This window comes from Bombus pascuorum, chromosome 11 (genome assembly GCF_905332965.1).
Source record: "Bombus pascuorum chromosome 11, iyBomPasc1.1, whole genome shotgun sequence".
NCBI lineage: Eukaryota > Metazoa > Arthropoda > Insecta > Hymenoptera > Apidae > Bombus > Bombus pascuorum.
The window spans coordinates 6,412,524-6,429,956 of NC_083498.1; the positions used below are offsets into that span (position 1 = coordinate 6,412,524).

General features: G+C 47.2%; 2 protein-coding genes across 4 annotated transcripts in view; both read left to right on the top strand.

Annotated features, from left to right (window-relative positions):
* Nucleotides 1–15,437, top strand: part of LOC132911899 (double-stranded RNA-specific editase Adar) — a 114,719-nt gene extending 99,282 nt beyond the window's left edge. The window contains exon 9 of one of the 2 annotated variants that reach the window (XM_060968921.1): nt 15,425–15,437. The gene's annotated coding sequence lies outside the window, so the exon portion shown is untranslated. Of the gene's footprint in view, nt 1–15,418 lie in introns of both variants that reach the window. The other variant, XM_060968920.1, reaches the window with a different exon arrangement.
* Nucleotides 1–15,761, top strand: part of LOC132911897 (dendritic arbor reduction protein 1-like) — a 36,344-nt gene extending 20,583 nt beyond the window's left edge. Inside the window, exons 2-3 of one of the 2 annotated variants that reach the window (XM_060968918.1) lie at nt 9,547–10,149; nt 11,637–15,761. In XM_060968918.1, the coding sequence (XP_060824901.1) occupies nt 9,547–10,149; nt 11,637–12,910 (1,877 nt within the window). In that variant the 3' untranslated portion in view covers nt 12,911–15,761. Of the gene's footprint in view, nt 1–9,546; nt 10,237–11,636 lie in introns of both variants that reach the window. The other variant, XM_060968917.1, reaches the window with a different exon arrangement.
* Nucleotides 15,762–17,433: the final 1,672 nt, after the last annotated feature.

Consider the following 17,433-nt stretch of genomic DNA (forward strand, 5'->3'; position numbering starts at 1 on the left):
CCTATTTCCTGCAAATAGACGCGGCCGCGAACCGAACGCGTCTCCTCCCGTGCGCTCGCTACCGGAAAAAAAGAAGCTGTCGATTGCTCGATGAAGCTGACGCGTCCAGGTAGCCTTCTCTTTATCTCTCTCTCTTCGTCTCTCTCTCTATCCTCGTTTGGTCGCGTGCAGCCCACGTAATTTCCTTAATGGGCCGGCGATTAAGACGAAAATCTTGATCCTCGCCGAAGCAAGCGCAGAGCGACGCTGATGGATAACGGAGGCAGCCGGCCGCGGGCAACGATTTTACGAGGGCCCTTGAATAGCCTGCGTTTTGTTTGATCGTCTAAAGTACTTCGTTCCTCTTCTTCTTCTTCTTCTTTCACGCTGACGACGACCTTGTAACCACTACGCTACGTTACATCATCGAACTGTCGAAAAAGGAATCGCGCGAGGTTTGGGAAATCGATCGATATTTCTTTTTCTTACGAAGAAGTTCGTTCTCTCTTTCAGCAACGATTGAGTCGTCCGTCTTGCCGAGGATGAAGTCATCGGTATTGTTAGAGCGGTGCAACGAAGGAGTTTCAATGATCTTGGCCCTATTGATCCGACGAAAAAAAAAATAAAAATAAAAAAGAAAGGAAAGAAACGAATGTACGTGCTGGTCTGGAGTTGTCGGCGCTATAAATAAAGTGGAAAAATCGTGGAAGGAAAAGAGCAATCAAGACGATCGATGCAATAACGTCGCAGTAAGGACGCGAGTGCGCAACGCTCCGGAAGCGGGCGCGCGACCAGCTACGCGGAATCCTGAGCAAACGCGCGGCTTGACCGGAAACGGTCGTTAATCGGCGATCACCGCGGCATCGTGCCGCGCAAAAACGTGCGAAAGAGGCTCGCGCGGTCTCGTCGTCGTGACTCATTTCCAGATCGAGTAATGCCAACACTCGATGCCAGGAACGGACTTAAAAGGACGTTGCACGCGGTGACCATTAACGCCGCTATCGATCAGTCGGCCTGATCGATGCGAAAGTATTTCCCGCGATGACACATCCAAATTTCGAATCGTCCAGTCGACTTCAATTTACGATGCCGTATGTGTGTACGTTTTTACATGCAAAATTACTGCATAAAAACATGCAGCGATAATTCTTAATGAAGCCTTCATAAACACGACAAACACCATTCACTCTGCACCGGTGAAAAATTGATTCGTGACACGTAACGATCCGATCGGACGTTGCGCTCTCAACGGATCGTGCATCGTTTTACTCTGCTCGCGATTAATGCGCCCCTGAAACCGCGAGCGCACGTACACTCCCGAGCATAAGTATCAAGATACCTCCTGGTAAAATGTGACAATTGCTTTAAATTATCATGGAAACGATTAATTGATTGATTAATTGATTAATCAAGATAACGATGCAAGAACTCGTGAGAGCTGCACCAACGGAAGATTGGGTCTATCTACAGCGAGACATTTTTCGTCGCTTCCAAAACGTTCACACCAACAAGTAACTTATGGAAACATTTTGTGCACACCGGCGACTTTCTCAAAAAAGAAAAAAAGACATGGAGCAGCAAGAAAAAGTTGCCCGTTAACGATTCGCGATGAATCGCGAAGACTCAGCCGGAATATTTTAATCTAAAGCTCGTTAAATTCGAAGAAGTTTTGTATGAAATAGATGCGAAACTCAAAGAAGTTCGCCTAAGATCAATCGAAATTTCAAATGAATTAAGAGCAAATAGGATAGAAGAATGAATAACACGATTGTCAGAATTGGTCGAGGCAACGACGAAAGACCATTAAACGCCACCATAGAAGACGTCTTCTGTTCGCTAATCGAACTCATAAATAGCGCGACAAAATTTTGCCTCTATATTTCGTACTATCGTATGTATATTCTTCGCGAAATTAATTCATCTTCACATAAGTTTCAAGCCGACCAGATAGTAATTCTTCGATAGTTTGCTAATCATTTCTAAGGATAACCCCGCTTTCCGTAACTGACCTAATACTTATGCGCGGGGGTGTACACGTACACACGAGGAGAAACGGTGTATCGCGTACGTGCATCACGCACGATGGGCTACAAACGAAAACACGCTCGTCCCTAATTGCGTTCGGATGTGGGTTACAGACACAAACTACGACTTCTTGTTCTCTGTTCTGGCGATTACTCCCGCTGGACGGGCATTGAGTAATCAATACGAGCGTCTCGAATCAACCGCGAGAGGAAAGGTTCCTCGAGGCCTCGTTAACGCCAGGATTAAGCCTCTCTCTCTCTCTCTGCCTCTTTTTCTCTCTTTCTCTAATTTAGCGAAGATCCTTCGTTGAATGGTCGTGACCCCCAATCGGGACCGTTCTAAACGAAGAACGACTCTCATCGATCGGGGATAATCGATTTCCTCGAGGCGTTGCCCTTGATGCGACGATTTTTCCACGGTCGCGTTCTCAGAGGAACGAAACGTTCCGCTTTAACGAGCGCCAACTACGAGGGAAGTCGTTTCGATCGTTGATGTGCTTTATCGTTTCCGAAGAATTATTCCAATTGGCGATTTAATTGAGATCCAGGCCACCTGGCTCCGATAAAATATTCACGATGTGAATATTGCTATCTGTCTCTGTCTATGTCGCTGTTTTCGGTGGTGGAATTTATGCCAGCCACTGCCAAAAACACACCACAGCGATTCATGAAGCAGCGATTCGTGTATACTGGCTGTTACGAAATCTCGGTTGATTCGATGCTCGAAATACCTAGCTTCGCGCTGTTATAATGGCTAACAAGTTGTTAAGGAGCTTCGTTTAGTGTACCATCGTTATGCGGTTGCTCAAGACTGCTTGTAATCTTCAGACGAACCCAGAATTCTTGTTCATGAATATTATATATGATAAAGGTTAGAAGACTTTCATAATCACGCATTGCTACGATTCTTCCACTATTTTCTTCGAGAATTCCTTATACAGATAGTATAGTACGGTTTAATTGTAGCTGATCACTATGTTAATATCGTTACGAAATCTTCCTTCTTTCACGCTAATGTTCTTTATTTATAGTATCATTATACAGTATCTATAGATAGATGTACAGATCTATTGAAGATATTTACAAAGATGTCTCTCGAAAGACAACAAACCGAAAGACAACAAATTTCTCAATTTCGTAATCTCGATGCGCGACTAACGTTCATCTTTAAAAAAACATACTTTTCGAAATTTTACAATTCACATTCACCATCACGGTTTCACTAAAGAGTGAGAATAAAGAGCCAAAGGGCTATAAACCATCTACTTGTGACGATATCGTCCGAAAATGATGCAATTTTGTTTCTCCGTTTATTTATTATTGGTATTCCATATAACCGTGTATCACACTGATACTGAAACTCAAATTACCAACTTCCGTGAAGCTCCCAGAGGATATTAAGAAATAGACGAATTTTGCAAAGTAGTCCAGCAGATTGACTCTTTTATATCGAAATCATCGCAGAATGTCCCATGCCATTCTCTCCCTTCGAAAACCAAATATCAACAAGTGTCGAATTCAGTTTTCCGCCAAGGCAAGAATCACCCACGGCCCACATGTTCATCGTCAACACTGCGCTGTCTCGTTGATACCGGCCAATTGAACACTCCTTCGTCACGTAGGCGAAACAATCAGGACCAACAAAGTGTACCTATCAGAGCACTTTGAAAGCAAAGAATCTGGAAGGGATGCCAAAAATTGTCTACATTGGTTGACTGACTCATCGTGGCCGTGTACGAGAGTTCTTCTCGAAGAGCGCGGTGCTAGTCATCCCGGGTATTTGGGGATGCTGGGCGGCTCAGGTGGTTGCGTGGCGGCCCGAAATAGAGGCGGTCGCCCGCGCAAAATCGCTGCGAGTCGCGCCGCGAATAGTGTGCGCCCACCGCCTTCCCGAGAGACGTCGGTAATTTTAGAACGTTTTGTTTTCGTGCCAGAATACCGTGGCGGCCGGCACGCTACACGCACACGCGACCGCGTGCTGCCGCGCTCCTGCTGCCGCTTTCTTGCTCGTCCGCAGATTGCGCGACGATTACGTTCCGCGTGTCCGGTTTGGCCGCGTGCGCAAAGCGTCGAGATCGATGCACGCGCGACACCCACGCGACGCAACTCGCTTCTAGGAAGTTGCAATTGGATGGGGTGTGTGTGTATGTGTGTGTCGCCTAATGGTGGAGCCGGAAGATTATGGTTTTTGTCGAGTGTTGTGATGAGATCTCGAACATTTCCGATCGGTTTGAACTTGTGCGGGGTAAGGTAAAGTTGCTTGGGTCAGCTAAGATTCAGCGTACTCCTCCTACTACGATTTTCACATTTTTATATCTTTATCTTGCTCTTAGTAGGCAGAAAAAATTTGTTATGTTTGAGGAAAATGTTTAACGCAAGAGTAAACTTGTTTTGTATTTTGTTTAAATCGAAGGTGTTTTTTAATGTTTCTTAACGAATGTAGTTGTGTCGAATAAGATCGAAAAGGAAAGCAATAGAGCTCCTCGGGAAGAAATATCAAACCGAGGAAATGATCGATGTATATTTATGGTTGGGCTATTCGAGTCAACGAGAAGATATTATGTTGTGGGACTACTAAAATGAACGACGAAATAACTTCCAAAAATAACGTAATATCTATACACGTGTTATTGAATTATAATGATTACACAACTGAGAGTATGAAGATCGAACCAACTTCTTTCTTTCCGATGAATAGACGTGTTACATCCTCGAAAGAAAGCAATGTCGTCGAGATATCAGTGTATGTATACGATATACAATATTTCGCTGCTTGTCGCGTGCCTGATAACAAGTCAAATATTCTGTTATCAAATGTAGCTCGTTAAAAATTGTTTATAAGCGACTTTCGTTGAATTGCAAGGCAAACTACATAGTTTGACTGAAATGTCGTCACTCGGACACTACTTTGAATTTTCAAAATGCCGTAATCTTTGAAATTTCTGTATTCTGGTTTCCACCAGCTAACATGTGCTCGTTCGAAGCTCAAGAGGCATTGCGTCGTACAGAACAGCTTTCTTGGCTCGAGTTTCTGTCGAGTTAGATAAGCGACTTGGCTTTCGACGCGGTCGAAAATTCACTGGGAAACACATTGGTGCACGATCGCGAATCGGCCGCGTATCCGCTAACGTAACGCCTAAACGCGCTCGAAAGGCTTCTTATAAACTTATATATGGCACTGACTCATTATAATATCGCGCAACCTGTCGCCGCGACTATTCAACCATTGATTTGAAACGCCGTGCGTTTTCAGGAAAAGTGTCGCGATAATGTGCACAAAATTATTTCAGTGTGATAAAATCGAAGCTAACCAAATAAAGCTTTAACGATCTTCCAATTTTCCGAACAACAACGAAAACAATATGTATTTATCAGTTTTCTGTTTCCTTCTCCCTCTGTTGAAAATTTACCGGGTTAAAGTGCCTTTATCTGAGAAGTCACTGACAGCTTCCATCACGAGTGAATGCACGTTGCCCGATAAATGTTCTTCCGTTGTATGAAATCGCTTCCGTTTACGAGTCTCAATTTACGCGCGCGCGTGTCGCGAGTTTGCGTGGTTAAACGAGCCAGAAATTAATACAACATGGAAAAACAACGATGTAATGAATGGACGAACATCGAACACATCGTGTGGAAGAAAAATCGAAGTAGTAGAAGAGAACGAAGTTTAAGCAACGGAATAATAAGCAAATCGAGAAACACGATCATTTTATACCGATCTCCTGTCTCCTACTGCTTTGTGTCTTTTACTACCTGACACCTGGGGATCCACAATGGCAAATGCAGCCTTTTTTAGTCATCGTAATTTATTCGACTCTCCGATCGTTCAGTTCCAAACTTCAACTCTGCATCGTTCGAATGGCGAAAAAAAAATTGAAGTGGTTGAGGCAGCTCCACTTTCCGGTAATTTGTGTAAATCAACAGAAGCAATCAAGATTGGATCACTTTCTTGAAAGGTGCTATAAACCGGGTCGCTCAAAGGCTAGTTGATTAACTCCATAAATTAAACTGCGGAAAAATATAACAGTAACGAACATTATGTTTGAGAATTTATCTTAGATTTTACGATCATGTATTCTGCTTGTTTGTGATAAACAAATTTGTGAAAATAGATCCCTCGTTGCTTGAGATATTCAACGCTAATTTAATAAAATTGAAAACTTCATAAAAGGTGGACTTCGTCTCTTTGGTATTTGTCAACTGAAAGTTGTAGCAATAAAGCTTTTGATTATGAAACCTATACCTCTCTCTTCCCATAAATAGCCACAATTTGAATATTGTCTCTTTATTATCGCAAACCCTTCAATTGAGAACGAGCCAAACAAAATATTTTGAATCGCAGCTAGAGAGAAGCTTTGAAAGGAGGAGAGGAGAGGAGAAGAGGAAAAGAGAGAGGGACAAACGGAGGCGTGCATGTGGAAAAGAAAAAGAGACGGAGAATGGTCGCGTGGCAGTGCGTGGCCCCAAATAGGGCATCAGGTGGTTACACGACGCCCGCGAGAAAAAGATCGTTTGCGCGTGCGCAGACGCGCGTGCGCCTCTCGTAACCGGACACACGCACGCATGTATAGAGGCGCGTATAGCTGAACGGCACGCGCGCTCTTACAGGTGGTGGCAACTGGCGCGGTGGCACAGGAAATTGCTCCTTTGCCGTAGCAAACCCAGTCCGGAACTTTGCGGGCCACCGTTCACCCGGTTTAGTTGCCGGAGCAATCGAACACCGCTTTCAAACAGATTCGACACGTGCGCGCGCCCGTGCAGAGAGAATAATCTCTCTCACCTGTTGCGCGTCTGTTTTCGCTTCCTTCGTTCGCTCTCTGCACCAGTATTAATCAAAAAATCGCATCACCGGAAAGATCATTTATAAACTGGTATGTCTGAGTCCATAATATCGTCCATGGTATTCAAAATATCACGATGTTTGATTATCATTGATGAATTGAATATGTATAAATAGTGTCGATCGATGCTACAGGAATCACATTCCAGAGAGATAAGGAAAACAGAATAAAGTAAAGTAATGTTTTAGGGAAGTATTAAAGTATCATACACATTCTTGAAAATATAATGTTTGATCGTGCATGATGAATCGAATATACATACGTCGTTCACTGCTACAAAAATCACATTCCAGACAGCTAAGGAAAACAAAGTAAAGTAACGTTTTCGCGAAGTACTGGAGTACCTTATATATACTGGCAAACATCATTATGTTTGATTATTACTGATGGAAGAAAAATAAGTAGTTGCGTGCAGTGATATGTCAGACAGCTACAGGAAAGACAATTTCAGCGTAATTGATAGTAATCTGTGGTTCGAAATCTAACATAAATCTAATATCGAAACAGTTTATAATGCTATAGCGACTAAATAACATCACGTTTGAGAATAGACGAGAGGAATTAATGGGAAGTTTCGTCTCTAAGCGAACGCGCTTCGATCGATACATGTTTCACGAGAAGGGACACCGGTGGTGGCCGCAAACTCTCGAACTGACGATAAACCAACGTCTGTCACTGAGTGAACCGTCGGTACGCCGGCGCCATCGGCGTCAGCAGCTATGAGCTTACGCAGGCGGAAGAACGAGGGGTGGTGGACGTAGCATCGCATTCGTGATATTATCTACCACAGATCGAATACTTGACGGTATACAACGACGGGAGAAATTTCCTTCCCTTATCCCAACTTATTTAAATATTTTTACATGTTCCCAAAATTCGCCGTATCTTTGTTCTATATTTTGTTGTTTTCCTTTTCCTCCGCGTGACTTCTTTCCTGGAAATTCTCGAACGCGGTTTCGAACGATGTCGATCGCAAGGGAGATGAGCGCGCGCGCCGCGTCCTACGTCACGTCAGTCTACGTCACTGGAGAACCGAGAAATGCCGAGGAGGGGCAGGCTGGGGGCAGCGGACACGTGGAGGGGAGTTAGGGGAAGGTGGGAGCGCGCGAAGAGGTGCACGGTGGGGGCAGAGATGCCTGCGAGCAGTGGAGAGCAGTGACGACGTGCTGGTTGCGTGGTGGGAGTAGCGGCGCGTGTGTACGTAACACATACGCGGTTGGCTACATACGCGGCACGCAGACAAGCGCGCATTGATAGGGGACCGCAGAGCGGGGATTGGCTGGCAGTCGACTCGCCGCTTCCAAATATGGGACAGTCTCCGCGGTCCATTCATAAAACTACGGGGCGCGCCGTCGCTCGGCTCAGTTCGTGCGCGACCCCCACGCATCGCGCGTCCTCCGACGATCCGAGCGCGCGATCTGCTGCCTCCGACACGCACACCTAACCGCGGAGAGGTACATATCTACCGAGGCACACGATAAACCCGACGAAGGAGATAGAAAGAGACGAACCGAAAGAACAAGAGAGAGAGGAAGAGGAGAGAGAGGAAGCGGTGAAGAAAGAAAGGGACGGAGGACACGGAACGACAAATAGGCGCGCGGTCGCGCGCGCGCCTGCACCTACAAGACACTCGCGCGCGCGCGAGCCAAATCATCGTCGCGTACAGTATTCATTTCGCGAGTGAAAGAATCATCATCTTGATATAATTGCGAATTCGTGAGCTTGGACTTGGACGACCGGCGTTTCGAACGAAAGATTATAGAAGAAAAGGGAGACGAAAAGTGACAACCACTAACGTCTTGGAGGAAGAGTAATCGCGATTCCGCGTTTCATCCCTTGACGCCGGCTCGAGCCGCGGATCCGCATAGTCGCGCATCTTCGTTCGTTCGTGGCGCGCGGGCGCGCTCGAGGGAAACGAACCGGCGGCAGTCCCTGGTGGCCAGACCGGCCGGCGTGGCGCGGCGCGGCAGCCGTTCCGGATCGGGACGAAGACCGAGACGAGGATCGGTCGCGATCCGGTGAGATTGGATTTTTCGAGAGTCTCCGTGCGTATAATTGGGTGGTGGTGGTAGTGGTTTGTGGTTGGTGGTGGTTGTGCGCTCGCGGTGGTGTATAGCTATCCCGCCGCCGCCGCCGCGGCGACAGATCGCAGGCGCGCGCGCTCTCGCGAAAGAGAGTGGGATCTCGAAGGGAGAAGAGAGAGGGAAAGAAAAGGAAGGACAAAGAGGCGAGCAATCGCGAGACACGGTTTTTGCCGCCCGGCGTCCGCTCCCTCGTGTGTGTATACCTCGCTGAGAAAGAGAGACTCGGCGCGTGCCGCGCGACGGATAAAAAAGGGGGAGCGCGTGCTACGTCCGCTTGACTACTAACCCAGTGACTGGAGCTATACGGAGGGAAAGAGGGACAGATACGACCGATCTCAACGGACTTGACGTTTAGATCTATCGTGTGTTCGTGTACGAACCGAGAGTTCGTACCACGCGACCCTCTTCTCAACCCTTTCGACGTCGCGGTCGGTGTTGTTGCACAGAGGACGAAGGGAAACTGATTCTACTAGACTAAGACTGAAAAGACGGATAAGGGCTAACTCGCGTAGAGCTTGTATATCCGGTGGGAGAGAGAAAGAGGCTTAACTGTGTCGGGACGACCGAGGAAGGACAACATTTTAACCATAATAATAGCGTTGAACGATACAACCGCAGGCGAGGACACGCAGTGCGGTACCGAGGAGGTTGCCACCGCCAGCCAGGGAGGCGACCAACTCCAGAGGATGACGATGGACGGCATGGAAGTGGTGGGCTCGCAGCCCCACGCGGCCACCAGCCCGTTTTTGCTCTCACCGCCACCCCTCGGACATCATCATCATCATCCTCATGCTACCTTCAATCTTCAGACAGTGCAGCTTAGTTTCGACGCGTGTCTACCGTACAACGCGGCGACATCCTCGAATTCGATCGTCTGTGGTGTTGGCGGCACGTCAACGCCAGCCGCTACCACTTGCACCTCGTCCACGAGTTGCAACAAAACGATTCCAACCTTGTCGCTGGCAACTTGCGCGCCCTTGCAAGCCCAGCATCAAAACAATACCGATTCCTCGGATCCCCATGGCCGACATCATCATCACCATCATCATCCCCATCAACGACTCGACGACCATCAACATCACCGACACGTCGATACCTCCTCGCCGTCCAATGACTCGACCGACGGGAAAAGACATCTGCAGACTGTCAACACCGAGGACAAGGACTGTCCCAGGGAATGCAGAGACGATCTTCAGGAGCCTAACGAGAAGGATAAACCAGGTGACCTAAACACGCCGGTTACCACCAGCAGCGATTTACCGTCCTTCTTCGGCCCTTCCGCGCTCGTCGAGCCACCTCCTATTTCAGGTACCTACAATCAACAGTCCTTTAACAAACAAAAAAAAAAAAAAAAAAAAAAAAAAACAAGAAAAGAACAAAAACAAAAATTCGATCAGGCAACGATAACTTCTTCTTTTCATCCTTCGTAGTCGTGACGTGGTAAAATAGCTTTATCATCATCGAGTTTCCTGTTAATCGAATCTTTCTCGTATGACAGAGATACTTTGCGTATGCACGCTTCGACGAGGTCAGATCGTTAAAACGTGTTCCACGATAATCGAATAGCGGAATTCGAAACTCGTCGGACGCGAGACACGTGAAAATAAACGCTCGTCGAACAACGCGCACCAAACCAGTAGTAATCGGCTGTGCGATTCGAACTTCAGCGGCCTTGCACTTGCTATGTTTCACGAACGTCCCAACTTTCGCTTTCTGCATATCTGCCAACTCCTGCTGCTGCTGTTACCCTCGTGACTGCGTCAAGCACCCCTTCGAAAATCCGGCTTTTCCGCATCAATTTTCGAAAGTGATCGCGTTGCGAGTCCTCGGTCGTCGCGGCCAAGTGCATGATGTGCCAGTGTGACGTATATCGGTTGGCTCTCGCGAAAACGGCTAATATCGAACCTGCCCGCCTGTCGCGGATCAATACTCAGCGACCCCGACATTCAGAAACCCTTCTCCGCCCGTCCCTGCATCGCCACCGCCTCCACCTCCGCCTCCACCTCCGTCTCCCACCACCCCTTGCCAGTTCATTCATGCTTCCAAGAACCCCCACCTCGTTCATCCGGACCGATACAACCACCCTCCGTTACGCCGATAGTCGTCTTTTCCGTGACTTTCTCGCTAACGAAACGAAGCAGACCGTTCGTTCCCCTTTATCGTTCCGTACATCGTAGTCTCCTCTCTTCCCTCGTTTCCTTCCGCTGTCACGATCATTTGCTAGCCGATAATCTATCCGGGCAACAACTTTCGCGCGGTTATACATGGCTACGTAGAAATCGTTGATACATTCGTCGGAACAGATGGTTTGCCACGTTCGGCGCATGACACGATTCGGAGATACCTAATTCAAACTCGCATCAATTCGTAGAACACAACCGGATGACCGCGCATTTTTCTCACTACTGGGAGTCTGCCGACTTGATTTTCGGTAGGTCGTAAACGATTGTGTATGTGCGTAGAAAGGAAGTAACGAGACGGCAGGATGCAGACGACAGATAGAGACACCCGGTATAATCTTGCTTCGCAGATAAAGTCATCCCCGTATCGCGCGGTCCTTCCTGTTGATTCGCTTAGGCCGCGAGATGCACGCGCTAACTCGTGCTCGGAGTTGTTCCTGAGCTTGTGATCACGCGCAACCGCGATCTGCTCCGCCCTCTTTATGTAAATTTTCGAAACTGATTGAAAATTTGATGGATGATTTGTAGGCAGCCTGGCGGGCGAAGATCTATCTCTCGAAGAGGCCACACCGGAGGACGATGAGACGGCTACCTCGACCGGCAGGGATCATCGGCACCACCATCACCAAGAGTCTCAGGAACAGGGCACGCCTGGAGCTCCACCCTCCACTAGTCCACCGCGTCATCATCAGGCTCAAGAGGACGCGGACCGTTGCAACGTGCTACAAGGCGGAGTGATACTCTACTCTTCCCCTCATTCCACGTCTTCGGTGTCTTCAGCACCAGCGTCGAGCGTTAACATCTGCAACGTACCAACGTTGACGTACCGTGGCGTCTTCACCACCACCTGTACGCAATCCTCGCCGCTGAACACTCTCCAGAATCAGCAACAGCCACCCCAACAACAACAGCAGCAGCAGCAACAACCAACCGGTCAGGAGCTCTGGGGTCCGTTAACCTCCCCGACCTTGACTTTGACAAATTCACCCTTCCTACACTCTACCCTTCACCCAGCCCCGTACGGTGGAGAGACCGTCGAACTTTTACCGGTCGAATCGAAGCCACCCCCACCACCAGGCTACCACGATACGCCAACCACTACTCCCGCGGCGTGGTTAACGACGCACGACGACCCTTACGACCCGAATCTCCTGTCCCATCATCATCCCCATCACCACCATCAAGAGACGACGCTGAAGCAAGAACCCCCCGGGACGGGCGGCTACGGACCCGCCGTCCAACAGCAACAACAACAGCAGCAACCTCAACCCACTCAACAACAGCAACAACAACCACCACCGTCGGCTGGTACAACGGGAGTCCAGCTAGCAGAATACAACCCCAGCACGTCGAAGGGGCACGAGATTCTCTCGCAAGTTTACCAGCAGAGTGCTCTGCCGCTCAGGCTGGTCCCGGTGAAGCCGCGGAAGTATCCGAATCGACCGAGTAAAACGCCAGTGCACGAGCGACCGTACGCTTGCCCCGTGGACGGCTGCGATCGCAGGTTCTCTCGCAGCGACGAGCTCACCCGGCACATCCGCATCCACACCGGCCAGAAACCGTTCCAGTGTCGCATCTGTATGCGCTCCTTCTCGAGGAGCGATCACCTGACCACTCACGTGAGAACCCACACCGGCGAGAAGCCGTTCTGCTGTGATCAATGCGGCCGAAAATTCGCAAGGAGCGACGAGAAGAAACGGCACGCGAAAGTTCACTTGAAACAGAGGCTGAAGCGCGAAGCCACCCACGCCACCGCTAGAAATCACCCTCAGAGCCACGCTTCTCCACCGTGCAATCAGTAAGAAGAATTTGAATGAACTGTGTCGCAAAATCGATCCACATTCTTCATACGACGATCGATGTCGATCTCCACGCTCATTCCTTTAATCTTGTCAATCATGCTCGTGCACGACGCAGCTTTTTCACCTTGCCAGGCGACGAGGAAACGACGGAGACCTTTAGGCGGAACAGACTGCCGTCACCGACTGATCCGTCATCGATCCGTCGTCGGCACCGTCAGCGATCGACGAGTGGGGCTCGACTTTAAAGGATTGGCCTCGCGACCGAATCGACAAGCATTTTTGGCGGTATAACGAAGCGTGATACCGAGCCTCTCGGATAATAGTACGTAAGGAACAATCGCGGAGGATTTTCATAAAATCTTTGTAAATAATCGTGAATAATTTTTAATCAGGACTAGAGTTTCAAAGCGGTATGTAAAATAAATGTCCGGTGTGATCGGTCCCGACGATGGGCTCATCGCGTCTTACAGAACGGATCGATTCGAAGCTTTTCTCCTGATCTCGTTAAGCGAACGTTCAACGAGGAAACACGAACATTACGGTAAATATATATATATATTAGACTCCGGCGGTTTTCCTTCGAGCTCTCATCTCAGTTTATTTCTTTCACTCCCGTCCCTTTTGCCTACGGTTAATACGTTGCATAAGGAAGAGAAGAAAATTGAAAGTTTACTACATCAAGTTGCATTTAGAAGGAGTAGGAACGAATACGAGTGAAAAATCTAGCTTTACCAAGAGGTACTGTTTCCTCGACAATTGTAGGTATTGAAATGCTCGTGCTTTTAGCGGTAAACGGGAAGAACGGGAGAGAAAGAAAAAGAGAAGAAGAAAGTCAGGGAGGATATTCGAAGCGAGCGACGCGTCGAAGATCGTTATTTACGACGGTTGCGTTTTATACCCTTGTTTGCGATCGAGAACGAGATGCAGATGCGAAAATCGACGTTAACCGCGCGTAGATACGTACGCGAAATATTCCGGTGTCACGAAATATACTACAGCCAGGTTCTCCGACGAATCGCGTAGAATCGATACCGCCCGCAGCTTCCGGGAATCAGGGAGGAATTTACCGAGGGAGAAGAGAAGAGAGAAAGAGACAGCGCACTCTCGATCGCATGCAAACGAGCGCGTGAAAAAAAAAATTGCCATGCGCGAGCGCGCTTCTTGAAACGATCAGGGGATCGCGTATCAACTTTTCCCAGCTCTCTCATGATCGGAACCGGTCGATGTTTTTCGATCCTTTTACCCGAGTGTTCGTTCCTTCGGCCAATAATCGTGCAATTTTCGAATCGTGCCCGATTCCACAAATGTTTTCAGGATATTTTCTAAGTATTTTTATAAATTACGACACTCGACGAATGAAAAAGAAAAAAGAGAATGAAAATGTAGTTCGATATCCATTCCGATCGGTATCGCGATTCTATGAGAGGGCATAGACCCTGACACGTTTGCAAGATGCGACCGACACCGATGGACGATCGGTATTACATACACACACACACTACTTTGCGTCCTCGAACCTCGTGTCTTTCAATCATACAATCGTAATAATCGCTTCTTACATATTTGTTATCGTCCTCTACCTCTGAAACTCGTTCACTCGTTCCTACGACACCCTTCGTGCCCCGGACACGCTAAATCTCGGACTTTTTCCGTGTCCTAGGGAACTCTCTTGCCACACCTTGCTACCCATTTTCCCCTTGAAAATTCCTTCCAGCGTTAGAAGTCACTTCGTAGAGTCCCTAAGCTTCTTGGAAGTTAAATACCAGATGCGTCACCCTTCCCCTTGTGAATTAACCCTCTTTTAACCGCCAACAAACCCCAAACGAGTAAACTGTAATTAATCGCGATCATCGTTGTTGAACGGGAGTTTTCCTTTGTAAATATGTATATAACGTGTTATACATATGTACACATAGGTTACATCTAATCGAATCGTGCCGACAAACAGAGAGAGAAACCCGTAAAATCTTTCACTTTCCTCCTTTTAATCTTGCCGCCCTACTTTCCCCTCCTTTCCTCTCGTCCTCTTCTCTACCCCCCCCCCTCTCCATCGTGATCGTTTACGTGTATAAAATATGAGTTTTAGCGGCGATTAATATTATGTATATGTTGCTCTATTTATTAACAAAAAAACAAAGTCTCTCTCCCTAGATACATGTATCTATATTATATATATATGATATATATAATATATATATGAACAGAGGAGATATATATATATATATATTGTTAAAATTAAAGGATTATTTTTATTATGATTATTATATTATAATTATATTAAATAACAGTTATAATTAATAACGAAACGCGCGGCAACGCGTACAGCTTTTATGGATCCCAAGCGTTCTTACGCGCTCTCTACCTACTTCAACGATGGTTGCACCGACGCGTATGCGATATTATCCGCTATTGTTCTAGATAGATCGGAAAATATGTAGGCAGAGGAGCGTATAACGCGCACGCGCGTTCTCGTGAAATAAAAAAGCAGAAAGAGAGAAAGAGAGAGAGAGAGAGAGAAAGAGATTATGCCTGTGTCTGCCTGTATGTGTGTATGCGTGTATAAATGTGTACGTGTATGAAAGAGAACGAGAAAGAAAAACGTTTAATGAAAGAAACGAAGATAATGAGAAAAGAGGAATAGAGAGGACAATTTTTTTACGAACGATAATTACACTATAATTGGATAAATTATGTGTAACTATTCCACAATATGGTGCTCCGAGTGTGCAATGCACAGAAAAGAATCTCTCGACTACCTGTATATTTGTGTTGTAATCATCGTTGCCGTTTAATCTGGCCGGTTCCCCACGACGATTATTAACAAAAATACAAAGTTAACATTGAACAGCAACGCCTGGTTGTTCTTATTTCCCCGTGGTACGGCACAAACTCCTTGAAACGATGCGTCGACGCTCGTAATCGTCGACCGCAAGACCCGTTGAGAAGTTTCGCCTCTTCGTTTTATCACCTTTAAACGCGGATAGCGACGAACAGAGTTTAAAGCTGAAAGCACGTTTCGTTTTCGATGCTCTCGATATACGTACGTTCGACTCTTTCGAGACTTTCGATATATTAGAGTTTATATTTCGAGTTTATCGAGGTTCGCGATCTGTGAAAGCTATAACGCTATAAATCGTTCGAAACGCATATTTATAATATGTTCATGAACATAATGGTATGCAATAGTGTCGTTTGTCACGTTGAACGATTTCTCGAGTGTCGTTACATCGCCAATTTATTTTTCCCTTTTGGGCGTTAGCGTCAGGCACATTCATCGACCGCAGACATCTTTATCGATCATCGACAATTACCGAATAGGGCATCGACGATCAAGGATGTCGATACAGCGAACCGCATCCTACGCGACCGAACTATTGTTCCTCCGAGGTGTGCGTTCAAAAGGCAGCCACCTAGAGATTAATAAGGACCGGTCCCCGTTGCAACGAGACTAGTCGATCTCGATGAAACGCCGCTCCGTTGTGCCGTGTTTTCCATGCAACCTTTCACCGTAAACACGCGGTTGGCGCCTAAACCGATTGGACTTTCCGACTAACGCTTATCTCGATTTTTCGCTGCAGTGCGATACGAATCACGAACAACTAGCAATTAGTAGTGGTCGCGCGTGCCAATTTTTCTCTATCTCCATCGTCGATAGATTCTTTATCGATCGGCCATTGATCGAAGCCAGTTCAGCTCCGTCCGGTTCACTGCTGAAATTTCGTTCAGGATCGAGTTCCTTTTATGTTTCCTTAAAGAGAGAATTATTATTGCTTGGTTTTTCAAACTCGAAAGGAACGACGAGGTGAAAACGCGTGATCGAAATCTGGTACATATGGTACAATATGTAATATGGCCTGCGTGTAATACAACGTCGCGTGAAGTTGCAAGATAAAAATTTCCAGGAAGAGAGAAAAAACGGTTTCAAGGTATGGTATGCTAAAACACGTCGGAATAAAAAATTCGTCTCGTTTGTTGCCCGGGGCGACGTTGTCTCTTCCAAAAAAGGTAATCCATATGATTCAGAGGAGCTGAGAAAGACGACACGCCGGTTTCTGCTACTGGTCACGACGAAACCGTTCCGTAATATCGTTTCCGTAATCGGCTAATTAACGGAAAACGATGATGTCTTCCAGAAGTGGATAGGTTTCTCTACCAACGGTGGCAGCCAGCGTCTCGACGTTCAACAGGAGAGGGTCCACGTCATCGATTCTTCGCTCTCGGACGAACGAAGTTTTGGCCGGCTCGCTGGCTCTCGCGTGTAGAGAACGTGCAATGGCCACTACATAGGTGTATGCACACCTATATAGGAGAGACAGTGCAAGAAGTGGGCAGGAGTGAGGCTGTGAGAGCACGTCTATAAATAGGACCAAGATCGAGATGAGGCCTCCTCTGCACTTCGTGATACCTTCTATCCTTCTCCCACCATCATTCTCCATCTTGTTTCGATCCACTCTTCCTCTACCCAACGTTCTTTTTCACGACTCTTAACCATCCTTCTCCCACCGACATACTCGTCGTATCTC